At 36.2% G+C, this 19,544-nt stretch overlaps 1 protein-coding gene across 16 annotated transcripts in view; it reads left to right on the top strand.

The window, feature by feature from the left end:
- The window catches only part of GULP1 (GULP PTB domain containing engulfment adaptor 1), a 329,862-nt gene that overhangs the window by 254,380 nt on the left and 55,938 nt on the right, over nucleotides 1-19,544 (top strand). For 12 of the 16 annotated variants that reach the window (XM_069577023.1, XM_069577024.1, XM_069577013.1 and 9 more), the window contains 2 exons: nucleotides 10,544-10,615; nucleotides 16,662-16,760. In XM_069577023.1, the coding sequence (XP_069433124.1) occupies nucleotides 10,544-10,615; nucleotides 16,662-16,760 (171 nt within the window). The remainder of the gene's footprint in view (nucleotides 1-10,543; nucleotides 10,616-16,661; nucleotides 16,761-19,544) is intronic. The other 4 variants (XM_069577026.1, XM_069577020.1, XM_069577025.1 and 1 more) reach the window with 1 other exon arrangement.

Genomic DNA, 19,544 nt, shown 5'->3' with positions numbered 1-19,544 from the left:
TATAGGTTAGTGAGAATTCTAACGGCCCCTGTTGTTGTTTGCTCCCCAGTTGCTAAGTCATGTCCGACTCTTTGTAACCCTGTGAAAGGCCTCTGTAGCCAAACTCTGATTACTAGTGGCTTAAAGTAGGTTTTCTGCTTCATAATCTGTTGTGGGCAGGTTTGACTTCCTTATTTTCTTGTTATGACTGTTATTTAATTTCTAAGCATAGATGCAGTGAATATTCACCCTGTTACAGTCACTAATTGCATTTTCTCATTTAATTCTCATAGAAATACTGTGTGTTAGTATTTTATGAATGAGAAACACAATAAATACTTGGTAGAGGAAATTCAGGTAACCTAACTATTAAGCCAACCAAGTATTTTTGACCTCCTCAGATTTTATGCTTATCTCACAAAGATAGAAACTATAATATAAAACAATTAGCCAAATGGATATAGCATAAATGGGTAATATATATGCAACATACTATATTATCTTTCATTCTGTTTCTGTTTTATGTAAAAATAACAAAAATGAAGAGTATGTGTCTGAAAACTAAGAGAGCTAGAATCCTAACCTTAGCTGTGCTACTAAAGAGCTTTGTGACCTTCTTGGTCCTCAGTTTATATTATCTATAAAATAGTGGGAGCTGAATGATAATATCTCCACAGTCCACAATCAAGTGGTTCTCTAATGAGAAAAATGGATTATAAAGTCTGTCTGGATCCAAAGCGCATGCTTTTGGTTTTCTGTGTAAGTTGGTGTCTTTATATTAGTAATACTTCTATCTATAACAACACAGGTGAATGTTCTGCCCTTCACTCCACCTGTCTAAGTCTTCAGATGTGAAGGAAAATTTGACTGTCTAGGGGTCTCTGGGACAGGACAAAAACTCACCACTTCTTATTGTGACCATGTGATTCAAAACTCTAAGAGACCCTTCCACAGTGCGCAATGAGCTGTTTCTTGTTTATAGCAAGTAGATTTGTTTTGGCATAACCTTGGAAATCTTGTTTTGAAAGCAAGAGCCTCTTAAAATAATACACTCTATATTCATGTAAAATAAGAAGACATTACAAGATACAATTTAATAGAATGTTCCTATATTAAAATGAGAATAAATATCGAATCAAATTTAAAATGTAGACTTTTAAATACTAACACCAATAGCTGTTTATTTTTTTTTTTATTCTCCATTAAATCCTGCCGCTCCTTTAAAGGATAACTTTTAGAGTATTTAGTTTAAAGCATATCCTTTCTTTTTTTGTGGATCTATTTTATTTTTTAGAATTGTGGTTTTGAAGATTAAATAATAGATTTAAATTCAATTGATTCTGACCTTTGTTTAGCAATTGACTTTTATGATGAGCTTTTTAAAAATGACATTTCCTGTATTGCTTGGCACTGTGACATGGCAAGTCAGCCAAATAAAGACTATAAAATTAAGTATGGCTTATCTACTGTGTACAGTTGAGTAGCTGGAAGGTTTAAGTACTGTGGGGGTTTATTGTTTTTTGTTTTACACATATGCAGTCAAGTTAATACCAAGAAAATTAGTCCCATCCTATTGGAGTCTCTGCAACCCTGGTTGCAAAGATAGTGACATTCTCATTTATTTTTTTCTGTGCTAAGTCGCTTCAGTCGTGTCTGACTCTTTGCAACCCTATGGACTATAGCCCTCCAAGTTCCTCTGTCCATGGGATTCTCCAAGCAAGAATACCAGAGTGGGTTGCAGTGGTCCCCCTCCAGGGGATCTTCCTGACCCAGGGATTGAACCCATATCTCGTATGTCTCCTGCATTGACAAGTGGGTTATTTACCACAAATACCACCTGGGAAGCCCATTTTTTTCCCTATATAGTTAGAATATCCATTGGTCATTATGCTACCAATGGTTATTTATTAGCCTTGATGTTAAACTTCTATTATGTACAGATTTGAAATTATTTCTCTGTAATATTTTAAAATAATTATCTATAGAACATATTATCTTACATACAATGGGCAAGTTTTAATGTGATATAAACAAAGCATGTATTCCATGTATTTGTCATAAGTTAAGCTCTTTCATATGTTAAATATGTCAGATTTCACAGCAGCTAGACTTAGTAACTCTTCAGTTAATTATTTTGTTTACCTGGCATTTTTTAAAAACCTACAGTATTCATGTTTATAAAATGACTAAAAACATTCAGGAAAGCAAAGCGGGTAATATAGTTGGGTCCATATGATGTCCAACACTGCTCTCTACTGGCAGAGAGGCAAGTCATAAAGTAAATAGCTGTTCAAGTGAAAAAAAAGTCAATTTCAAGTAATATTTGAAAATTAAGGTGTAATCCTCAAACTTCCACATGTTTCCAAAAAATGCTTATTTTACACATAATGGAATACAATGAAATAACTGGAAGAAATGACTACAGACATCTTCTGAGATTAGTTGGAAGAAAACCTGTCATTTTAATTACTTGAAAAATAGTTGTAGGAGTTTTGGAAAGTATCAGGCCAAACATGAAAGAAACAGCTTAATAGCATTCAAATTTTGAAAGTCTATAAAGTAAATATTTTTGTATATAATACTGAGTTTACTGATGCATTATGTTTTTAATTTCAGCAAACTGCTGCCATTAAAATATCTGCTATGAGTACATTTACAAAGTATCTAAATGCACTTGGCAAAGAGAGGTATAGGTTGAAATATTTGCATGCAATATATTAATATAACTAGTTTTAGACTATAAAAATTTGCTCAGTATTTGTCAAAGTGTTTATTGATGATTTTCCAAAGACATTTTATAGTTTTGTAAAATCTGTGAAAAATATATGGTACATTGTTATACCTTCAAACATATAGACTAATGCACAAGACATTTTTAGAACACTATCATCTTACTTTTCATGGTCTAATATCTTCTAAATGTCCCTTTATGTTTTATATCATTTTTATCTGTGCATATTATTTCAGTTCAGTTCAGTCGCCCAGTTGTATCCAACTCTTTGCGACCCCACGAATTGCAGCACGCCAGGCCTCCCTGTCCATCACCAACTCCCGGAGTTCACTCAGACTCACGTCCATCAAGTCAGTGATGCCATCCAGCCATCTCATCCTCTGTCATCCCCTTCTCCTCCTGCCCCCAATCCCTCCCAGCATCAAAGTCTTTTCCAATGAGTCAACTCTTCGCATGAGGTGGCCAAAGTACTGGAGTTTCAGCTTTAGCATCATTCCTTCCAAAGAACACCCAGGGCTGATCTCCTTCAGAATGGACTTGTTGGATCTCCTTGCAGTCCAAGGGACTCTCAAGAGTCTTCTCCAACACCACAGTTCAAAAGTATCAATTCTTCAGCATATTATTTAGGATTAATTTAATAACTAGTAGCCTTTTAATACCTAGCAGACAAAATTTAAATGCAAACACACAAATGCACTCACACAATAATTCCCAAAAGGGAATCAGTAATATACAGTAATTTAAGAGGGTTTTTTCTGGTTTTTTTGTGTGTGTGTTAGTTTGCCTAATACTGTCACTGGATGATTGATTGGCAGACTAATTTTATTGTAATGAATTTAAAGCATATTACATTTTCAATGATAACTAACTCGTGATTATGAGAAAGAAGTTGATGCTTATTTTCATTGTTACATTTTTCTGTAGTTTCTAAATTTCCTATAGAGAACAGACACTACTATTAAAATAAAATATTTATTCACAAGTAAAAAGAAAAATTTTTCTGCAGATTTTCAAAGCATAGGCACATACTTGTGTATGGGATTTATACTTGGATTTAGGTAAGGTCTAATGCCTGATCTTTCTAAAAAGAAAAAAAGTGTGCTGAAAAGAATGTTGTCTCTTTGAAATTATGAAGAAAAATAATTGATAAAATCTTGAGTACTTAAAATATTACACACCCACCATTATCATGGCCATGGAACAAAAAACTGTTTCTTTTGCTCTTTTGCCACACTGAAAAATGGCACTCAGAATCTACATGTATAAAGCAAAACAGTCTGATATTATACTCTCTTCTCATTAGTGTTTTTTTTTTTTGCTACCACATGGAGGAGCTAAGACATAAAGTTGCTAAAATATAAAAGCAATGACTTTTACTGAGTTGAAAGTGTTCACCATACCAATGTTCCATTTTCTGAAAGATTATTTTAAAAAAATTCTGTATTTTTTATTTGGGTATATTTCAAACAAAAAAGAGAATTTTTGAGATTGACTTCTTTTATTTGGCATAATTTCCTTAAGAGTCATTCAGGTTGTGTAACAATAGTCCGTCTATTTTTATTGCTGAATAATGTTCCATGGTATGGATGTACCATAGTTTAACCATTCACCCACTGAAGGATATTTGGGTTGTTTCTGACGTTTGACTTTTACAAATAACTGTACTGTGAATATCATTTCGAAAATATTTAACAAGAATATAAGTTGTCATCTCTTTGATATAAATATCAAAAAGTGCAGTTGCTGTGTCTTATGATAAGTTCATGTTAGTCCTCAGAGAAACTACCAAACTATATTTGAGTGGCTGTAACATTTTACATTCCCAGCAACAGCAGCATCCTATAATTTTATTTGCTGATATGACAATCTTAATTATAAATATTAAGGATCTAACTTTCTTGATCAGTAAAGAATCTGCCTGCAATGCAGGAGGCCTGGGTTTGATACCTGGTTTGCAAAGATCCCCTAGAGGAGGGCATGGCAACCCACTGCAGTATTCTTGCCTGGAGAATCCCATGGACAGAGGAGTCTGGCAGGCTACGTACGGTCCATGGGGTCGCAAAGAGTCAGACCCAACTGAGCGTCTAAGCATACACAACTTTCTTGATTCTCCTTGCTGTTTCCCTCAACGTTTATTTCTGTTGGCAACATTCTTCTCTCTCATCTCCCTCTGCAACACGGCGGCTACCTGGGGAAGCCATGGTTCTGACACTTCTCTGTCCTTCCATTGAAACCTCAGTTCCAGGGTCTCCTTAATCCATACCTTTTACCCAGAACACTCCTTCCCCAGGCTCCACTTGTATACCCTGCTGTTGAGTCTGCTTCTTTAGCCGACACCTCAGAGGAACTTGAACTCAATGTGTTTGAGTGTACTCTTCATTTCTTGCTTTCATTTAGGTCTCTGTTAAATTGTCACCTTTTTTAGAGGGAACTTTCCTGATCACTCAGTCTTAAATATTATATTCTGCCCTATGTTATTATTTGTGTTATTTTTACTTATACAATCTAAGATGTATTAGAAATATGTTTGTGATCTAGATATAAATATAGAAATATATAGATACGTTCGTATATACATACCCGGATACATACACACACAAGCATGCTCACTGGGATGTAAGTTATACCAAAACAGGGACATTTTTCACCTGTTATATATCCAACAACTAGCAAATGCTTGACTCATAGTAAATACTTTTTATTAAGGAATAAATGAGTATGTGTAACGTTAACTTGTTATCATTTGGGGGCTTAATTCAATTTTTATTTTATCAAAGTTTGTTGTAGTTTAGTCATTAAGTCATGTCTGACTCTTTTGCAACCCCACGGACTGTAGCCCACTGTCCATGGGATTTCCCAGGCAAGAATACTAGAGTGGGTTGCCATTTCCTTCTCCAGGGGATCTTCCTGACCCAAGGATCGAACTTGTGTCTCCTGCACTGGCAGGCAGACTCTTTACCACTGAGCCACCAGGGAAGCATTTATCAACGTTATCTATGTCCATTTTAAATATTTCTCCAAGAAATAATAATGAAACAACAAATTGTTACCCAGCTCTTTCCCTCAGTGTCACTCACTGACACAATTAATTTCAGCTCAGTATTTTCTTGTTTCTGGATAACCAGCTTAACTATCGTGCCTCAATTTGTCATCTTTGTAGTGGTTGTCATCCTCCCTTGATTCCTGGGTTGTATTTCTTCCTTTGCTGTATTGTACATACTTTCCTCTTCTCCTAAGGAGAACTGGGATACAGGAATTTAAATTTTTAGTCCATCTTAGTACATAGTTTTCCCTCTCTTGCTAATCTGTAATCTTGCCCTAAATCTGTTTGGTTTTTTTTTCCTTAGAATTTGAAGTTATTTTTCTTCCATTATCGCTGGTGTGAAGTCTGATGTCATATTCCCTGGCCTTTGTCGGATTTTTGCTTCTCTCTGGGGTCTTTTACAGTCTTTTCTCTGTCTCTAGTGTATTGGGGATGAGTCTGATGTGCTGGGTTTGTGCCTGTGATTTCACTCATTATGGTGGTGTAATCTTGCAACACACAACTCCCCTGGCCTTGTTTCTCCTGCTAGTTAACAGCTTGATTGAGATGGGATGAATTAACCCCTTGGCCATGGCTTGATTCCGTTCCTTCTTTTCCTTCCCCCTTCAGACACCAGGTAGAGTGGGAAAATACGGAAACTAAAGCCCTTCCTCTAACTTGTATTGTATGCAAGCCTTTGGAGAGCACTTAGGACCAGAGTATTTCAGCCGTTCGTGGGTTGGTGTGCCACACTGTGTATTCCTGAATGTAAGCATTTAAGCCCTTAACAGCAAGGTAAGGCAATTCCTCCCAGAATTAGCGCCTGAGGTTAAGATCTGGGAGGAAGTAGATTGTTAAGGAAGTGTTCCCAGGAACAACCAGTAAGGACACGGGAAGGCAGACAGATGAGGGGAGGAAATCAAGTGAATCCCCAGCTGCAGCCTGATTCTGAGGAAAGCTCCGCAACAGGATGTTACACCTTCGAGTTTGCCCCGCTTCCCAGCAAAGAGGCCAGCCCTCTGCACTTCTGCACCAGTCATTGGTTAAAGATTGTTGAGATAGCAGAAAGCTCCCAGAAGTTTACAGCTCTCAGTACTGGCAAAGTAACCTCAATGACCATAGGGAATCCTCTGAAAGTCTTGGTGTGAGCCCTTACCAGCAAAGCATGGGGAAGCTGGAGGATGGATCCCAGTGCTGATAAAGAGGATCCAAGGAAAGCTGAGCAGGCACCGATATCCACCGGATTCTAGTTTCATCTCCAAAGAATCAGTAAATTAAGAAGAGGCCATCCCTCATAATTATAATGGATTTTGCAGTTTACGGGATTGTTTTCTTTTTTTTTCCCCCTCTCATCTGTTATTGCAACTGGTTTTCAGAGCAATTTTGTAAGGAAAAAAGAACAAATTATTCTTATTTTTCAAGAATCATGACTTTTCTAACATTTTCAAATTCTAAGCCTAGGGTTTATTCCAGCATGCTGAATACATGAATACATGAATACAAGAATCTTTTAAATATTTTATATAGACATGGAATGCATACAAATACAAACCTTAATCATAGGAAGCATTATGACTTTTTAAACTTAAACTATTATGAGGAATAATCTGCTTTTCAGTTTTAAAATTGTTCCCATTCAGTGCATCCAACATTACACAGAAAAAAAGGGTTAAGTGGCAAACTCCATATCAGATGTCTTTTTAGTTCCCACAGTCTTTGAAGGCTTCTCCCTGTTTCATCCCTCAGATGACTTAATTAAAGCTAATGTGAAAGAAACATATTAAAAGGTTCCTGGAGCACCACAAGAGGTTGATTCATTTAGAATGTACTTGGAGTTCTTCCATCATTTCCCCGTATGGACCTATTTACATATAACACTTATGACTCATGACATTGCTGCCAAAGTAAGGAATATTTTCCCATAAATATTTCCAGTAACTCTTACAGTCTGTTATCAACACATCAGACACTTCTTGTAGTTCAATAATCACTTATCTGTAAAGAGTTTGCTTTCACCTCCCATTTCTGCTAATGCTAGACCAACCACTAGTGGGGAATCTCTCAGTGATATGATAAATACAGAGATGTTGAGAACAGTTTACACCATAGATTTCTCAGAACTAAACAGCTTCTATTGTGTTAGCTCCCCTCCTGTCACTTAGACCCTTTATCCTTTCTGGATGATCTAAAACAGTGCTTTTCAAACCTGGTGGCACATTAAAATCACCTGGGGAGCTTTAACATACTCAGATGCCCTAAACTCCACCCCCAGCTAATTAAATCAGAGTCCCAGGCACTGGTCTGTTTAAACCTCCCATGTAATTATATCATACAGACAGACAAAGTTGAGTACACTGACCTGAAACAGAAGAAAATGTGATGGGTCCATTGGTGTCAGGAATCAGTTGGGTTGTCTTCCATATCTTCAGTTCAGTTCAGTCACTCAGTCATGTCCAACTCTTTGCGACCCCATGAATCGCAGCACGCCAGGCCTCCCTGTCCATCACCAACTCCCGGAGTTCACTCAAACTCATGTCCATCGAGTCGGTGATGCCATCCAGCCATCTCATCCTCTGTCGTCCCCTTCTCTTCCTGCCCCCAATCCCTTCCAGCATCAGAGTCTTGTCCAATGAGTCAGCTCTTCGCATGAGGTGGCCAAAGTATTGGAGCTTCAGCTCTAGCATCAGTCCTTCCAAAGAACACCCAGGACTGATCTCTTTTAGAATGGACTGGTTGGATCTCCTTGCAGTCCAAGGGACTCTCAAGAGTCTTCTCCAATACCACAGTTCAAAAGCATCAATCCATATCTTAGTGGACAACTTTTCAATTCCATTTTAGCTGATAATTTCTTCACTTATTTTGGTCTTTTTTGCAGGTCTGGTCAACCAACTTGAGATCACTTTGGGGCAAACATAGTGCCTAATGGTATTACATCCAGACCTAGTAGCAGTTTTCTGACATAGTTTAAACATATTAGAAAGAGAAACTGTTGTATCTTATAGAATCTGAAAACTGAAGCCTTTTTGCCTTAATGCTTCTGAGCTTCACTTTCTTTTCATGAGCTCATCAGAAAGGGGTCAGCAGTTATCTCCTGTATTTTCATCTCAGGTTTTCTGTCAACCTTCCACTATTCTCCTGACCTGTTACTATTTTCTAAGTCTATTCCCTAGATTTTTATTAAAAGAAATCACCTGTGATGGTTTTAGAAATATAATTCCCTAAGCCTACCCTTATTAGACCGAAGAATCTGCATTGTTATATTTTAACCTGCTTCCTAGGTAATTTTCATGAAGGTAATACACAGAGCCCAGTTTAAAAAACAAAAGTCTAATTTCTTTAGTTATTGTTATTTTTTCAAAAATGAAAGAAGGAATCACATGTGATTTTTAAAAGACACTCTTATATTGCTATTTTGTTCACTTCCATTCTGTGAGTTAACACATGAAAAAGATTCTGCTTAATTAGTTGATGTAAAGTATATACACACGCTGGAGAAGGGCATGGCAACCCACTCCAGTATTCTTGCCTGGAGAATCCCATGGACAGAGGAGCCTGGTGGGCTACAGTCCATGGGGTTGCAGAGACTTGGATATGACTGGAGTGACTTAGCACCCACACATACACATATACGTATCCATGCATCTGTCTGTTTACTTAGGAACTGATGAATTCATATCTCACTTTGGTGTTATGATTGGTAGTATGTGATGAGAGAAGATGTCTTTGGAAAATTATATATGTCTAATGAATGTATGATGCTAAAGCTGAAACTCCAGTATTTGGCCACCTCATGCGAAGAGTTGACTCATTGGAAAAGACTCTAATGCTGGGAGGGATTGGGGGCAGGAGGAGAAGGGGATGACTGAGGATGAGATGGCTGGATGGCATCACTGACTCGATGGACGTGAGTTTGAGTGAACTCCAGGAGTTGGTGATGGACAGGGAGGCCTGGCGTGCTGCAATTCATGGGGTCGCAAAGAGTCGCACACGACTGAGCGACTGAACTGAACTGAACTGAACTGAATGAATGTAACGATTATTTGCTATTTACTTAAAAGTATTCTGTAGGATAAAATATCCACATGTCAATTCTAATTTTTCTTGAATGTTTCACCATATTGGTCTTATGTTTAGGAGGTATTATATTGCTCCAGGATAGATATTTTATTACAGTGTGGTAATTACTATCAAACTTTTTTCTTTTGGGGAGGATAGGTTAGGTTTTAACTAAAAACCTCTAGGGATCCTTTAAAATTCTAGAGCATGTATTTTTTTTATTTTTTAATGTACTTTATGGTTTTGATGAGTATTGTATATTAGGTATTAAATCTGTGTTATTAAATTTTATATGCTAATTGGAAAACAAAGAAAAATGTTGATTTACATTATAAACTACATTAAAGCACATTAAATTTTTTAAATATATTTTTGACAACATGAAAAAATGTATATACTTTAAATTTTCAGATAACAATTTTTTAATTGTTCACATGTTGTAAATTTTAAATTTGAGATCAACTTTATTCCTTTGGGCCCAACAAAATAACTTTATTTTTCTTTCCATTAAAAATCTGCAAGCAAATTATTTAGGAAAAGTGTAATTTTAAGAAATCTTAGAATAATGGAACTGTATGTGTCTAATTAATGTGTTAATATTTTCCTATCATGTAAAATAATATAAATTAGTAACTCCTCTGCACTGGATTTGGATTTGAATTACTATCACGTCATTCTGTTACCCCATGATATATCTGAAAACGATTTAATGACATATGATGTAGTAAAGCCTGTCTCACAGTGAACATTTTCAGTTTCTTGGCAGCACAGAAGTAGAGCAGCCCAAAGGAACAGAAGTTGTGAGAGACGCTGTAAGGAAACTAAAGGTAAGCAAGCCCTCGAAGTAAGTGTCTCATGTACTGAACTTACCTTCAGCCATCAGTAGACCTATGGAAATTCAAAGCATGAATAGCTCTGTGGCAGATAAGTCTTAGTAAAAATGTGCTATTTAATGAATACCACTAGATCAAGGAAACGTATTTAATGAAAACTATGTAGACACAATTATTTTTCTGGATGTGGCACAGTCTTCACAGTTTCTTAAGGTGTAGTTTTTTATAGTCAACAACAACAACCAAAAAAATGTAAGAGCAATGTCTCATAAGTGTTGGCATTCTGTAGCTTGCCGTTACTTTGCTTGGGCATTGTGGACTCATGCCCTAACTCAAAGACAAAACAATCTACTGTAGTTAGAAAATGGAACCCACCAGTCGAAAATGTAGAAGTAAAATTCATTCCAAAGCAGCCTTTTGCAGTGACACTGTACATTAAAGACATACTAATGGACAAACCCACAAGGGTCTGGCCATATCCACGAGCAGACTCAGGGAACTGGTGAAAATAAAAGCAGAAAAAAACAGTAACCAGCTCCACATACTCATAATCTGCAAATTTCCTGAGAAAATCTTACATAATTGCCATGCATCCTTTGCATGTTTTTCTAATTGCATTCCGTCCCCAAAGACATTGTTTCCTCTGAGATATTAAGATTCAAAAACTCCTTCAGTAGAATTCTCATGTTTATCACATTAAGAAAATTTAACATAACACTATTAAAGTGTTATTAACACAACATAATAAAGTGTTATTCTCTCTGGTTTTTCTCAGAATTTTTTTGAGAAACAACACTCTTCTAACTTTATTTAGTTTTGAGATTATCCAATTATTCTATAGGATGGGTAAGCCTCTGCACCAGGCAAAGCCACAGACATTAAAATATATTACTTTGCTTTGAGAGTGTCATATCGGGTGGAATTTACTGTTTAAATTGAGAGAAAAAAATTGAAGTGAATTGGCTTGTTTTCTGGGTAAAGAAATAAAAGTAGATAATTTTTATCCATTTATTTTACATAATTTTTATATTTTTAAAATATTTTATGTTTTTCCTGTTTTTAAAGAAATATACTAAAAGTTTCCAAGGTGATATCACTCCCATTTGGAGAAAAAAGGGGACAAGCCAATCATTACTTTTAACAGTTCATTAGAAAAAAAAAAAAATTAAATTAAACTTCCCTTGTGGCTCAGCTGGTAAAGAATCTGCCTGCAATGTGGGAAACCTGGGTTTGATCTCTGGGTTAGGAAGATCACCTGGAGAAGGGAAAGGATACCCACTCCAGTATTCTGACCTGGAGAATTCCGTGGACTATATAGTCTATGGGGTCACAAAGAGTTGGACACAACTAAGTGACCCTCACTAGACAAAAGTGTACTTGTGCTTGTTTGGCAAATAATTTAAGCCCTAAAACAGGATTTAAAAGGTCTCACAATTTATGGACAACCTTTAGAATAAGATTCCATCTAAATGTTCAAAATGTTGCACACTTTGGACATGAGTCCAACTTCACTATAATCAGAATGTTTATAAAAGAATGATATTTACACTTAATGTTTCTTTGTACCTAGGAGGTCCTTTATGAAATGAACCCAAATTCAAACTCCAAAGTATTCAATTATGTAGTGAGTGATAATATATAAAAAGATATCTGAGATGAAATGTCTTCTAAAAAAAGCTAGTTTTTATGTGTTTTTGTGAAACTTTGTATTTAGTTCTTATCTAGTTTCATGTTTGGAAATGTACTCTTAATAAAGGAATATGATTTACAATAAGATAAAAATCATGCAATGTAGTTCAAAAACGTATACTCAGTTGATAATAGCTTTTCTCTTTCAAGTACCTTTCAGAATACTTAATCTATAAACAATCTTTAGTCTGTTGATTGCAAAATGTTTGTAGATCAGGGAAATATATATAAAGGTAGTGATTACTGAAATAATTAAAATAATAAAAAATGTTTATTCACGTCTATCTTAATTTTTTTGTTTATTTGTGTCAAAGGTCAGATGCTATAACTCAAAGTATATGAGTATTTACATTTAAGACCTAGACACTGGCTCCTCTTTAATTCTGTCGTCATGTAAAGATAGCCAGAAGATGGTGCTATGGTTCTACTAAAAAAGAAAAAGAACAATTTGCTTATTAACTGGGTTTTGGGTACACATATCTAATTTTAATTTACTGCTAGTATTCTTCAAAGTATGTATTCTGTGTACTTTCTTATCCACTATATTTCAGTATTTGATTTTATTTTTCCCACAAGGTAACATTTTATTTAAACCTGGTAATTTTTCAGATGTTTGCAATATTAATCTATTAGCTTCTGACTTTAAAGAAATACTCAAAATGTAAGGCTAATACAAGATGATAGAAAACTTCCACGATTTTCATTACTGTATTTTTTATGATTATGCCTAATTATTTCTCAAGAAAAATTTTAAAACTTTATTTTATTGGGTACAATTTTTCTGTTGTGGAGAATTTACAATTTATAAAGTTTTCATCAATATCATAATTTTTATGTGTTTACTTTCAAAAGTTCTATATATGACAAAACGTTTTCTAGTTCTCGATCACATTCAACAATTTCCAACTCTTAATCATGTTTTAGTCTATGATTTAAGAAAATGCCATAATTTTCAAAAAGTAATAATTAAAAAACCCTTTCAACTTCTTATTTTTAGTATCAAAATTACTTTTAGGAATTTTATTTTTAATAGTGATTTATTTATTTTTAATACAATTACTACAGATGTCAGCAGGCTCATAAACAATGTCAGAGGTTTCATAAACAAGCTGTTTGTGATATTTACATGTGGATGAATTTTGGTATGCAAGGCCAAAACTTCTTGGATTCTTTGGGAGATAACCAGGGAGCAGCATTCCTGGACCCCAGCTTTAGAGGACAGACCCCCTCACCCAAGCAGAGCTAGCTTAAAATTGCATGAAGGCATGTGGACTTGGAAATTAATGTTCTGTTAAATCTAGGCCCACCAGTTTCTCCACCTGACTTCACGTTTTCTGTGTAGCCTACTGCAAATGGTTTTTGTTTTTATAACCAATTATTTAATTAATGAAATGATTAGAGCTTATTTTAATTGTTAAAACATACACACATAACTGATTTCCCTGTGAGATTATCAAAACTTTTAATTAAATCAACAATTTATAAGAACCACAAAGAGGATTAGAATTAATTCATTAATTTTAATTGCTTAATAATGTGTATTACATTAACAATATAGTTAGATTTTACTTTTTTAAGTCCTTTTGAGAAATGAATAGAAATTGTTATGAGGATGATACTGAAACTCAGCAGTGCTCTCTTTAAATTTTCTTTAGCTGTTCTATTTGCCAGTGGCGTACATTTAACGTAGTACTTTATGTAGTACTTTATACAGTACTTCTAGTAATACATCATCATTTTGTGATGATAAAAGCTTGTTTTTTGTTTGTTTGTTGTATCCAGATAGCCTCCAGAATTCTTAGGCTCTACTCCCTTTGAACATTTTTATTTGATTATTATATTCAAGTTTTACTAGTAGATCACTCTATCTAGATTACCAAAAAAATATATTCACTGAAACAAAGATGAGGGGGGAAAAAAAAAAAAACCTTCAAAAAGGCTTTTTAAGCATTAGAATTCAAGTAGTAGGTAGGGCGAGAAAAGAATACAATATAAGCATGCATATATCTTCAAAATATAAATTATAAGTATTTAAGAATGCAATTCAGAGATGGGGATCATGCAAACTATAGGATAAGGTTATCTTTAAAAAATGCAAGCAGGAATGAGAATATTAAACTGTTTAAAATACAGATTGAACAAATATTTCCTTCAGCCTAAATGTTTGTCAAGGTCTGTGAAACAGTTAAAGGCTGATTGCTACAGACCTATTTTATGACCAAAGTAACTCCCCTGAGACTTATTTTCTCATCTTTGAAATGGGCCAATCAGATTGGATGACCTCTGAATCTTCTTTGAGCACAATCACTTCATCTTGATATGAAGCAGAGGAAAAGGTTTCATAAGCCATAGATCAGATATGTTATGCTTGTTTCTTTTTCTGTCTCATTCTTTTGTTTCCCTCTCCCTCCCTCCTTGCTCCCCTCTTTATTTTCTCTACTTGTAGCCCCTACTTCTTCCCCTTGTTCAAATTTTCCCCTTTTTTATTCCTTTCTTTCCTTTCTGACAGAAAAGACATAAGAGATAAGTTTAATGTTAGTGGTTGTCTTGTGATGGGTGTTTGGAAACTAAAAGAGGTCAGAGGAACGGTTGTGTCACGATGTGAAAAAGGCTTCAAGACCTATTGCTGATTGTTCCTGGAAAAGAGCAGCACCCAGGAAGCCAGTTTAGACTGCTTCTGTGGCCAGCGATGGGGCTGGCTTTGTTCAGATGCATTCACATGGATGGAAAGCAGCTGATTTAGGTTGTCAGCCTCCATATGTGAAAACCCCCAAATTGTTTTGATTATAGCAATACAGGAAGAAGGTTATGAAAGGAAAAGAAACAAATTAATCCACTTTCTTTGGGAGAGAGCTGGGATAATTTGTAAAGGGTTGCACTGAAGAAAAATGTTTCTTAAAGACAAAAAAAAAAAAAATCCCTGGCATGAATTAGTCACATTTATGTGCAGAATGTAAGCCTGCTTAATACTGAGGGAAAAAACTGCCTATATTTATAGGATAGGACAGAGAGCAAACTGAAAAATTGTACCATCCAAAATGGAATAAAACAAATGGAACTCTTCCACCCACCCACCCCGCCCTGGCTATCAAGGCAGACACTTCAAGGCATCCTTATATGCATTAATTATATTATTCTCCATGGCAGTACAAAGCCATGAAAAGAGAAAGAGGCTTTTAACCACTCTCTGTTCTGGGACTGAAGTATACCACATGTATTTACATCTGTCCCAAATTAGGAGGAAATACACAATGTAAATAAATATGGCACACAAAAGATGACCAAAATTCCACGTTGCCCTACAGATAGTCTATTTTGAATCAAGTTAGGGTGATCCATATGCTGAATATATATATATATATATATATATATATATATATATATATATATATGTTATACTAGAAAATAACTTTTTGAAGAGGGGTTAATAAATACAATTTTTGTGAATAGTTTTTTTTCTGTTTCTTGAAAAGAAAGGTGGAGGTAGAGGAGGGAGGAGAGAAGGAAGGTCAGGAGGGCAGCATTGCCAGATAAAACCAGTACATTTAAATATCTCTAGAATGAGTCTGCTGCTACTGCTAAGTCGCTTCAGTCGTGTCCGACTCTTGCGACCCCATAGACGGTAGCCCACCAGGCTCCCCCGTCCCTGGAATTCTCTAGGCAAGAACACTGGAGTGGGTTGCCATTTCCTTCTCCAATGCATGAAAGTGAAAAGTCAAAGTGAAGTCGCTCAGTCATGTCCGACTCTTCGCGACCCCATGGACTGCAGCCCACCAGACTCCTCCGTCCATGGGATTTTCCAGGCAAGAGTACTGGAGTGGGGTGCCATTGCCTTCTCTGAGAATGAGTCTAGTACTGAGTATTTTAGCTGGGATAATTAATTTCAGTTTGAATATGGTAATCTGTCTCTTTTCATTCATTGATTTCATTAGGCAAGACAGTATACCGAACAATGTAAGTATCTGGAAATGCAAAGATCTAGTGCTCTGGACTGCAAGTTTCCTAAAATCATTAAAAACAAAAGATCCACAGAAAAAGATATCTCTGCTTATTTTCACACAAAGAGTTTTCATTTTCTGTTTGATATGAATATGATTTTTGGAATATTATGAAAGAAGTATATTAAATTTTCTTAAGTTATTGAGAATCAGCCTGATTTTAATGATAGTAATGGTAGATCACTGTGATTTCTAAATATTTGGAGGCTGTGTGGGATTTATAAAAATATAATGGGCAATAGGCAATAATTTATTTAATGAAATTTCAGCACTGAATGTAAACTCTAAATACATGTTTGTGTTCATTTTCCATAGACAAAATTACAATTTTGTGAATAAATTTTCATTTGTAGTTTGCAAGACATATCAAGAAATCTGAAGGCCAGAAAATTCCCAAAGTTGAGTTGCAAATCTCAATTTATGGAGTAAAAATTCTAGAACCCAAAACAAAGGTAAGGCTTATTTTGAACATCAGAAGCATTCAACTCTTTCATTAATTGCAATCACACTCCTACTTTAATGAATATTTAAAATATGTTACCCAGGGGCTTAGCGGTAAAGCATCCGCCTGCAGTGCAGAAGGGGCAGATGTGGGTTCAATCTCTGGGTCAGGAAGATTGCCTGGAGTAGAAAATGGTAACCTACTCCAGTATGCATGCCAGTAAAATCCCATGAACAGAGGATCCAGGCGGGCCGAAGTCCAGAGAGTCGGACACGTCTGAGCACGCACACACTCACCCACTGAAACTATCTAGCTCTCAGTTAATGACAATGCAAAACTCTATAGGATTTATAGGGGGGAAAGCAATGTTTGGATTTGCTTTCTGAGCGGTTTGTTCTTCAGCCGGTGTCTGGGACGTAACAAGCTATATTGAGTGTATTCAATGGTATTTGGTCTTGCATTTAGGAATTTTTCTTCATATGCTTTGAAAGAGATGCATTTATGTTTGGTTAGTATGAAAGAAGTATGAAAGAAGTATGAAAGTATGAAAGAACGGAGTATGAAAGAAGACAAGAGCTGTATGATGTTCATTAATCTGTCCTGACCAACCCTGATTACCTGTAGACATAATCAGTGTGTATTAGTTTACTATGGCTTTCATAATAAAATACCACAGAACCTGGTGGCTCCACAACAGAAATTTATTTCTCACAGTTCTGGAGGCTGGAAGTCCACGAGTAAACGGACAGTAACAGGCTTGGTTTCCTTTGAGGCGTCTCTCCTTGGCCAGCAAATGGCAGCCCTCTTGGTGTCCCTTCACATAATTGTCTGCACATACACTCCTGGTGTCTCTTTGTGTGTCTAATTTCCTCCTCTGATAAGGTCACCTCCTCTTATAAGCTGGCTTAAAACTTAACATTCAAAAAACTAAGATCATGGCATCTAATCCCATCACTAATGGCAAATAGATGGGGAAAAAGTGGAAACAGTGTCAGACTTTATTTTCTTGGGCTCCAAAATCAGTGCAGAGGGTGACTGCAGCCACCAAATTAAAAGATACTTGCTCCTTGGAAAAACATCTAGACAGCATATTAAAAAGCCGAGGCATCACTTGGCTAACAAAAGGCTACATAGTCAAAGCTATGGTTCTTTCAATAGTCATGTAAAGATGACAGTTGAACCATAAAGAAGGCTGAGCACCAAAGAATTAATGCTTTCAAATTGTGGTGCTACAGAAGATTCTTCAGAGTCCCTTGGACAACATGATGAAACCAGTTAATCCTAAAGGAAATCAACACTGAATATTCATTGAAAGGGTTGATGCTGAAGCTGAAACTCCAATACTTCGGACACCTGATGCAAAGAGCTGACTTACTGGAAAAGACCCTGATGCTGGCAAAGATTGAGGGCAAGAGGAGAAGGGGGTGACAGAGGTTGAGATGGTTAGATAGCATCATTGATGCAATGGGCATGAGTTTGAGATAATGGGAGATACTGAAGGACAGGAACCCTAGTGTGCTATAGTTCATGGGGCCACAAAGAATGGGACACAACCTATGGAATGAATAACAACAACCAACATAAGGACACAAATTAGATTGGATGAGGAACCACTCGAATGACCTTATTTTAACTTAGTCAGCTCTTTCAAGCCTTATTTCCAATTAAGTTGGAAACACAATATAGTTGTGTTTTGAGGTATGGGGAAGTAAGCCTTCAACATATAAATTTGGGTAGGTGGACAAAAGTCAGCACATAACACATGGTAACACTGTATATGTGAGGTTCTTGTATATCTCCCCTACAGATCCAATGGGAAAAAAAAAATGAAAATATAATCTCTTCCAGATTCCAAAGTAGGAAGAGCCACTAGACCATTCAGGTATAATGTAAATCAAATCCCTTACAATTAAACAGTGGAGGTGACAACTAGATTCAAGGGATTAGATCCAATAGACAAAGTGCCTGAAGAACTATGGACAGAGGTTCATGCCACTTTACAGGAGGCAGTGATCTGTTCAGTTCAGTACAGTCACTCAGACATGTCCGTCTCTTTGTGACCCCATGGACTACAGCATGCCAGACCTCCCTGTCCATCACAACTCCTGGAGTTTACTCAAACTCATGTGCATAGAGACAATGGTGCCATCCAACCATCTCATCCTCTGTTGTCCCCTTCTCCTCCCTCCTTCAATCTTCCCCAGCATCAGGTTCTTTTCAAATGAGTCAGCTCTTCACATCAGGTGGCCAAAGTATTGGAGTTTCTGCTTCAATATCAGTCCTTCCAATGAATATTCAGGACTGCTTTCCTTTAGAATGGACTAGATGGATCTCCTTGCAATCCAAGGGACTCCCAAGTCTTAGAAGGCCTTAAAAATAGCTGATAAAGGAAGAGAAGCTCAAGGCAAAGGAGAAAAGGAAAGATGTACCCATTTGAATGCAGAGTCCCAAAGAATAGCAAGGAGAGATAAGAAAGCCTTCCTTGGTAATCAGTGTAAATAAATAGAAGAAAGCAATAGAATGGGAAAGACTCTTTTCAAGAGAATGAGAGATAGCAAGGGAACATTTCATGAAAAGATGGGCTCAATAAAGGACAGAAATGGTATGGACCTAACAGCAGCAGAAGATATTAAGAAGAGGTGGCAAGAATACACAGAAGAACTATACATAAAAGATCTTCATGACCCAGATAATCACAATGGTGTGATTACTCACCTAGAGCCAGATGTCCTGGAGTGTGAAGTCAAGTGGGCCTTGGGAAGCATCACTATGAACAAAGCTAGTGGAAGTGATG

This window comes from Ovis canadensis, chromosome 2 (genome assembly GCF_042477335.2).
Source record: "Ovis canadensis isolate MfBH-ARS-UI-01 breed Bighorn chromosome 2, ARS-UI_OviCan_v2, whole genome shotgun sequence".
Lineage (NCBI taxonomy): Eukaryota > Metazoa > Chordata > Mammalia > Artiodactyla > Bovidae > Ovis > Ovis canadensis.
The sequence above is the reverse complement of the archived record's forward strand: the minus strand, read 5'-3'. Positions and strand labels throughout refer to the sequence as shown.